This window comes from Morone saxatilis, unplaced genomic scaffold, assembly GCF_004916995.1.
Source record: "Morone saxatilis isolate NCDOM2014 unplaced genomic scaffold, NCSU_SB_2.0 Contig22, whole genome shotgun sequence".
Taxonomy (NCBI): Eukaryota; Metazoa; Chordata; class Actinopteri; family Moronidae; genus Morone; species Morone saxatilis.
Window position 1 is genome coordinate 26,744,254 of NW_023339785.1, and position 8,427 is coordinate 26,752,680.

At 41.9% G+C, this 8,427-nt stretch overlaps 1 protein-coding gene across 1 annotated transcript; it reads right to left on the reverse strand.

The window, feature by feature from the left end:
• Positions 1 to 1,577: 1,577 nt before the first annotated feature.
• polr2b (RNA polymerase II subunit B) lies at positions 1,578 to 8,366 on the reverse strand. Its single transcript, XM_035669338.1, has 17 exons — positions 8,208 to 8,366; positions 7,820 to 8,006; positions 7,558 to 7,701; positions 7,308 to 7,447; positions 6,994 to 7,105; positions 6,630 to 6,784; positions 5,888 to 6,086; positions 4,702 to 4,870; positions 4,367 to 4,463; positions 4,183 to 4,277; positions 3,772 to 4,022; positions 3,590 to 3,679; positions 3,364 to 3,471; positions 3,157 to 3,270; positions 2,687 to 2,847; positions 2,416 to 2,611; positions 1,578 to 1,777 (listed from the first exon to the last, which is right to left on the reverse strand). The coding sequence occupies exons 1-17, from the start codon at positions 8,321 to 8,323 to the stop codon at positions 1,688 to 1,690; spliced, it is 2,424 nt and encodes an 807-aa protein (XP_035525231.1). The 5' UTR covers positions 8,324 to 8,366; the 3' UTR covers positions 1,578 to 1,687.
• Positions 8,367 to 8,427: the final 61 nt, after the last annotated feature.

Consider the following 8,427-nt stretch of genomic DNA (forward strand, 5'->3'; position numbering starts at 1 on the left):
TATATTTACTGAGAATAATGGTGATGTGTTCAATACTTGTTTTACACGCTGTATAACAGAAAATCATAAAGGAGATATAACAGAAAATATAAATTATAAAGGAGATATAACAGAAAGTACACAGCAGCAGGTGAGTTTGTTTTATTGATTTATACACAAACAAGAAACTGAACTGCTTCATGTTCAAACTTTCAGTCTCAACATGTTTAAAACGTGTGCACTCTGGTGGTTGCCGTGGTAACGGGGTGTTTTTAATGGCGAGCTGTAACAGATCCTCAGACTCTTTGTGTGACTGTCAGTCAGGTGATTTACAGGTTAGACTCCATCCGCCTCCGCCTTGTTTATGACCTCCACTGAAATCAACAACCTTTAAGATCGACAAGCTTTTAGAAAATGAGCAGAAGAAGCATTATTCATTTGAAGGAACCTGCAGTTTGGTGTTTTTAATTTTTAATGTAATTATTTGACAATTGTGTAACTTTCTTCTTTCAGTGGCAAAGGAAGACGAACTGTGATCAGCTGATCAGAGAAGACAGTCGTCAGGAATTAGCTGAAGATGATTTTTTAACTTTTTGTTTTCATGTAGTCCTGAATATAAAAACACTTTTAGATTGAATTTATTGACATTTATTCTAAATGTAGTTGTTTAGTTTTGGTTACAAAGCAAATGTTTTAGATAATTAAGATTAGTTTTCTCTTTATGGATTATAAACTGTAGTTAAACTTTTCTTATTTTAACACGTTATATTTTTTTATCATTTGTCTTTTTTTCTTTTAAGCAGCAGATACAGTGAAATCAGGCTTTTATTTTGGAAAGATTTAACCATAGCAACAGTACTTTCACATTAAGAGTTCAGTTAAAGAACACAATGTTCATTCTTTCATCATTAAGTCAGTGTTTATTTGTTATTCGTAATAAAAATCTGTAGATTTGTTCTCAGATCAGTTTATTAAACTAATATTTAACATCTTTACTCTTTCTGGAAACTGAAATAAGTTGTTCTGTTTTCCTCTGAATAAAACATCTTTTCTTTGAGAAGTTTGTTCTAGAAAACTTAAATAAATAATGAGTGAATCATGGTTCTGTAAAAATATTTTATTTTGTTAAACTGAATTTGGTAGAAAACATCAGATTTTATTGGTTCACTCTCCCACGACCTCTGTCTGACCTTTGACCTCCATAGTTTCAGACATCACCATGACAACCTGATAAAAGCATTAGAAAATGTTAGTGTTTTACTAGTTCACTCCAACGCTGCAGCTATTGATTATCATCTTCTGATCATTTTATTTTAGAAAACAAACAAGATATTCCTGCGGATTATTTTCCTCAGTTAGTAACTTTTCATAAACAGTCGGTATTATATATCACTGCTGATGTAACCTTAAATGTTTAAAGGTTGCATTCACATCAATTTGTTCTCTTCAAATGAAAACATGTTGCTGTTTGTGGTAACACAAACATCTCTAGTAACAACGATTATTTTTCACATTAAGACAATCTTTTCATTCATGTGACCTGTTTTTTTGATCACATGATGTTTGTAAACCAATGAATACTCAGAAAAAGACCCATGTAACCAACAATCATCAGAAGAAAATCTGATTTATTTTACTTTTACAAAAACAAAGACGACAAAAAACTACAAAAACTTCAAACTTCCTGCTGCTGATTGGCCAAGCTGCTCTATGACGTCATCATACGAGGAGCAATGCTCATCGACATCAACTCCTGGAAGAGGAGCTTACAGGCGTACGGCATGCGGACCAGAGAGATCTGATGGACAGACAGACAGACAGACAGGAGTGTGTGAGACAGTGTTTAACTGAATGAGATCAATACTCATCCAAAACTAATACAGAATCAATACCAAGATCAACTAGAATATTTGGATTTCATCAAGAAAATGTGTGATTGCTGCTGCTCGCAAGCACAACTTCAGTCTAAAGTCTCAGATACCACCCAACATCTGTCCAAAGCATGGACCTCTGCCTCATATCTATAGCACTGACCTCTGTAACTTAGTACTATTGTCAAAAGGACTGAGAGACAGTCTGGTCAAATTATTGGCCTTCACTAAAACATATGAAATAAAGTTAATAATTATATAATTGTTACTATATTATTCAAATAGACAGTACTGACTTCTGCCCTGTGCTCTGTAACTAAGTATTATTGTGGAGCTACTGTCAGTAGAATTGTATGAAATGTTACACACATGTAATTTAATTTTATGTACATCTGCAGACATGGTCACTAATTATAGAATTAAACAATTATACACAATATAGTTGTTCAAATTGCTTGTCCAACAATTTACTATATTGATCCTCACATCACTGATCAATAACCTTAAATTGATTATGGATCGCGTTACCTGTATCTTATTGTGATTAGTTATTGATCCTGTTTACCTGTGTCTTGTTGCGGCAGCCTCGGCACTCGTACGTGTGCGTCCGTGTGTTGGCGATGGCCATCAGTCCACACAGGTTACATACGTGAACTTGATATGGGTCAGATGCCTCGAACAGACGCTCTCTGAGGAACTGCGCCGCTCCGTGAGCGATCTGACAGTCACGCTCCATCTCCCCGAACCGCAGACCACCATCACTGAGCAACAGACAGGTGAGTCAGTCAGGTAACACAGACAGGTAACACAGACAGGTAGACGGGCGTCTCACTCACCGTGATCGTCCCTCCATTGGCTGCCTGTTGAGGATCTGGACGGGGCCCCGGGCCCTCGAGTGGATCTTATCGTCCACCATGTGCTTCAGACGCTGATAGTAAGTCGGACCGATGAAGATCTGAGACGTCAGCTTCCTCCCCGTAAACCCGTTATAGAGAACCTGATGACAAATCAATAATATTGACAACTGTTTTATGAAACATTGGTATTTATCTGATGTATTTATAATCAATAATCGAACAAATTGATTCCCATAAAAGGCGACAGGAAACCTGTGAGACTGACAAATAAGAATCAATAATATTGATCCATTGGGGACACACAGATGTGTTCAGTTAGAATATCTGACAGCATGCACTGGGAGAGAGGAGGGGCTCAGGTGAAGCATCTGCCATTATCAATCTTATTGATTTTAAATCATGACATCACACACACAGAGTTCATGACAAGTGAAACAGAAAGTAGTGACCTCATTTCCTCTCAGATGGTATCCGTATTCAGACAGCAGGTTTGACACTTTCTGCACGTTGACGGCGTCATTAAATGGTGTGGCGTCACCAATCTCTCCTTTGTTTGCAGAAACCTGAAACAAGTAATGTTTAATAGTGTAGTATTTTATTATTATTTATACTTTATAATGATTGGTTATTACTGATACATAAGTATTGATTACTACCTTGCCCTGCAGACACTCGATCAAATGGCCGACTGTCATTCTGGATGGGATGGCGTGAGGGTTGATGATGATGTCAGGTGTAATTCCCTCGCATGTGAACGGCATGTCCTTCAACACAGAGACGATCAATAAGATGGATGATCAGTTGGTGACTATTTCTGATTGTAACTGACGACATTCAGAATGAAATAACAGTCTACCTCCCTTCTTCTGACTTCCTGCTTACCTCCTGTCGGTACTGGATCCCGCAGGTTCCTTTCTGTCCGTGTCGACTGGCAAACTTGTCTCCGATTTGAGGAATCCGGACCGAGCGAACCTGCATGAAAGAGGAAGCTCATCAGAAATAAAGACTTGAGCTGTAGGTGTTTTACTGTCAGGTGTCTCAGGTGTGGTGTGGCGTCTTCTCACCCTGATCTTGCAGAACTTGTAGCCCTCCTGGTTCAGGGTCACCATCACCTGGTCCACAATGCCGGTCTCACTGGTCCTCAGAAAGGTGCTGCAGTCTCTCTTGGTGTAGCGTCGGTTGGTGCTGTCCAGCTCGTCGTCGTTCTCCGGCAGCGTCACTGTCTTCCCGATAATCACATCCTCGCCAGAGACACGAACGCCTGGCGCAATGAGCCCATCATCGTCCAGCTTGTCATAAATGGCGTGTCTCATACCTAAGGACGATTTTAAATTGTTCTCAGTCTGATGCATGTTAGCCCTGCCCACCATTGATATCAACACCTGTGACTGGATGCTGTTATCACACCTGAGATGGCTGACAGGTGTGAACTACAACTAAACAGGAAGTCAGATGACAGTCTTTATGGTTCTCACCCTGGCAGGTTTCACGTGTCGGCTTCTCAAAGATCTCCTCCTGATCAAAACCTTTCTTAGACTCCTGCTCTTTGTAGGACCGATAGAAAACCGACCTGCAGGGTGAAAAACAGCTTTATACACAGGAACTAATACTCAGATTACAGCAGCAACTACTACTCAGGTGTAGCAGTAAGTAACTGACCTGAAGAAACCTCGATCCACTGCTGACCTGTTCATGATCACAGAGTCCTCCTGGTTGTATCCAGTGTATGAGGCAATTGCCACAATGGAGTTAATACCTGAAACACAACGTTTCAGTTAGAGAATCACAGAAGAACTCTACCTGACAGTCAGCGAGCAGGTCACCTGAAAGTTTCTGTAACTAGAAAAAATAACACGCTGACCATATTATACACCTGAACACCTGAAGAACATCATGGCTCTTAACCTTTATAACTGAAACTTACTGAATTGATTCTGACTGAACTCTCATCATCTAGTGGGTGTTTTCTGTCCGACCGTACAGATGAGTATTACCTGCAGGGAGCTCTCTGAAGCGCAGGTACTCCATGGATCGGGTTGTGACCAGCGGTTTCTGAGGGTAGTACAACACATGAGCCAGCGTGTCCATTCGCACATGGAAGTTGGTGATGTAGACGCCCATGGCCTGTTTACCCATAGCAGATTGGTATGTGTTCCTGGGAGACTAAACAATGAGAACAGACAGACATTAGAACCACTGATCTCCTGATCCCACATTGATTGGGTTCAGTATTCTCAGAGAACTAATGTTGTAAATTGTACAAGAAACCCTCTTACCTGGTGAATTAAGAGAAAAAACCCCAAAAAATGGGACCAAAGTATCAGAGGATTGTGGCAACATGGGCCTTTCTCTTGTAACACAGGAAGTNNNNCTGTACTAGCTGCTATTAGCTAGCTAGCGGTCCTATTAGCTATCTGTACCCAGACTAGGAGCTAGAAGGACAGGGGGAGTTTAAATACTACTAGCATAGCAGCAGAGGGACCCAGCGGGGAATACTGCCGGGGAGCGGGGCCCGAATGAGCCACAGAACCAGAGCGGGGCCCAAATGTGCTACTAGTTGAAAATCTTTCGTTGGGGGCAGCCTTACAGGCTAGCACTCCGATCCTTAGGCGGTGCATGCTGTTTTTTTCTGTTTCCAGAAAATTCAACCTAAACTATAAAAAAAAAAATTAAATCTGTCTGGGCCTCATAATGTTAATTTCTCTCTGCAATTCAAACATAATGGTAATCCAGCATCGCCGGTCGTCTGTCACTGAGCGGCTCTCATTCTTTGGAGGCAGACGTTCAGCGGTGCAGTTCACACCGAGCCAAATAATGAGTGAATTATCTTATTTCAACCAGTATGACAACAGGAAAAACAGTAACAAGGTGATTCACAGAGGCTCCAACCAGAACTCTGACTGCATGACAGTCAGGTACAGCCGGGAGAGGAGAAGGGTAAAGCGGCTCTCCCTGCTGCAACTACTGGGGCAGTGAGGACTGGTGTATGGACAAATATATCGACAATTAGCGATTGTTGGACTGACGGTGGCCAGTGGGAAAATTCAACCAACCCTATCGGTAATAGTCATCCAGTGTTGAGAGGGATGAATAGATGGACAGAAGATAGATGAGCAGTGCCTCTGGCGGTCAGGAAGAGTTCTTAGAACCATACTTACAGATGTAAATGTTTGTTTGTACCTGGTTGTGGTCGGGGAAGGGAATGATGGAAGCACAGACTCCAAGGATCATGGACGGGTGGATCTCACAGTGCGTGTAGGTGGAGCAATAGGCCACGCCCTTCTCCTGGAGGTCATCAGGGGTCATGGCGAGCATCACCGTTTCCTCCTCCAAAGTGTCGATGTACTCCACCACACCACTCGCCACCAAGTCTTGCCAGCTAACAACCACAAACAAACACACAAAGACAAACTGGAGAAATCAACAGACTCTACAGGAACAACTGACAGTCTACAGAAGACCAGTAAAACCAGTTCACAATAACCTTTTAATAACAGAATTTATTTTAGTGTAAAGAAGTAGATTCTGAAAACATTAATGAACGTTTACAGAACAGATGATCTACAACCTGAGATCGGTCTCAGTTTCTCCACATTCAGTCAGTCTGCTGTCATTACAATGATCACTGTGGATCTGTATGTATTCGTTCACATAGGTTTGGGCAAATTCAAATTTCCCAACCGGCTTTTGTTTGAATCAATTTAAAACTGTATTCCCCGTCTTCAAACTAGTCAAAATAAACTGTTAATTCATGAAAATATTCTAAGTCTCTTCAGCTGGTTTTACTCAGACTCATTTTGGAACCATATAGCATGGATTGAATGACTTTTCTGTAATTTTCACACTTTGAAAAGTCGTCCAGTGGATCTGACCATCAGTCGGGCTGTCAACTGATATACTCTACTTCCTTTAGTTGTCTCACCTGTAGTTGTTGTACTCCCTCTCTTTCAGCTGGTCAATGTGTCGTCTTTTCAGCAGTAGTTTCTGTTTCTCGACAATCAGCAGCGGTCGACAGATTCGTCCAGCGTCTGTGTAGATTCTGATCTCTCGCTCTCTGATGTCTCTGATCATCGACACCTGAAACGTTCAGCAGCAGCAGGAACACTGAGCCACCACTGACTTACATACTCTGTGTGCCCATTGGTTGTGGATACAATGTTAGGACCATTGTAGGCATATTTTACCAGGATTAGCTAAATACTGGACTGGTTGTCAGTGTAGATATGACTAAGGTTAAGGTTAGACGCATAGTTTTCCATTATAAATAATGAATAGGCTCTGGTTACCTCGGACACGATGATGTCCATCTGTCTGCGGAGTTTCCTCAGCGTGTTCATCAGCTGTTCGGGATCTTTGTGGATTCCGACCCAGCAGCCGTTCACAAAGATCTTAGTGGCACTAAAACACAAATAAAACCAAATAAAATATCACATGTAATTTAAATGTTTGATTATTGATTTTCTATGTAACACTGTGCAGTATTCATTCTGGAGGTTTGGTTGATCCTGTTTTTATTATTGTGACAAGAGTGATGCTGCCCTCTGCAGGTCACGTTGAGACATTTATCACTCAAATAAAGACAATGTGAGTCAATCAGTACTCTGCAATGGCAGCAGGTGAGATCTCCTCCAGGTTCTCCATACTCCACTCCTCCAGAAACTCGAGGATGGGGGACGGCTGAGAGCCCACAGAGATGTAGGCCATGAGGGCCAAATTCTTCACCAGACCCACAGCGTGACCCTAAAACACAGCCGCACATAATATAAAACACTCGTCTCTTGAATTAAACTGAATTAAGATTGTCAGATAACTGTATTGTCACACATTTGTGCTGTCCTGTGTGTTTTTACCTCGGGGGTCTCAGCCGGACACACCATTCCCCACAATGTGTTGTGCAGCTGTCTGGGTTTTGCCAGTTTTCCGTCTCTGCCGATGGGAGAGTTGACTCGGCGGAGGTGGGACAAAGTGGAGGCGAAGGTCAGACGGTTCAACACCTTCAGGAAGAACAATAAAAACGGACGAGATTTAGACCTCCGGACATCCAGATCCTCACCAACAGGGACAGACTAAGACCGCCTCACAGCTTTAACTTCTGCAGGCAGCTGTTCTCACCTGTGACACTCCAGCTCGGGCCTGGTGAGCCTTCTTCACATCACCCCAGTTTCCAGTAGCCAGTGAGTACTTCAGGCCATCTGAGATAATTCGGGTCTTGATGGCGAGCTCCAGATTGAAGTCTTTTCCTCTGTCGATGAACTTCTGAGCGTAAATCCGGATCTCCTTCAGCAGGTTCTTGAACATTCTGAAAACAAAAACATTATTAATTCTTAATATTTCTATTGACACATTATAACCTGATTGAACTGAACCGGCAGTAAATGTACTGAAACATTTTAATATGCAGCAGTATATTAAAACATTAATATCTATTAGTGTGTGTGTATTTTCTGGTGGTTAAAGGTCAATGGTCATATGTGATGACAGTGAGTAGAAGAAGTCCCACCCTCTGAACAGGAAAGCCAATAGCGGCCCGGCGAGGTCCAGCCTCTTGTTGCCGTAGTGATCTCTGTCGTCCAACTCTCGTCTGCCGAGAGCGGCCAGCAGCAACCTGTGGACCATGTACCTACAAACACGGTAATACACATCATTACGCAGAAATACACACTGTACTACACATTGCACTGCACAGCAATACAATACAATAATTCAATTCAATTCAATTC

Excerpts from the sequence above, each read along its gene's own strand:
- polr2b (XM_035669338.1), bottom strand. The coding sequence starts at position 8,323 with ATGGTCCACAGGTTGCTGCTGGCCGCTCTCGGCAGACGAGAGTTGGAC. Across the intron at positions 4,871-5,887 it reads CCTTCCCCGACCACAACCAG|TCTCCCAGGAACACATACCA; the intron begins GTACAAACAAAC and ends CTCATTGTTTAG. Across the intron at positions 1,778-2,415 it reads GCTGCCGCAACAAGACACAG|ATCTCTCTGGTCCGCATGCC; the intron begins GTAAACAGGATC and ends TCTGTCCATCAG.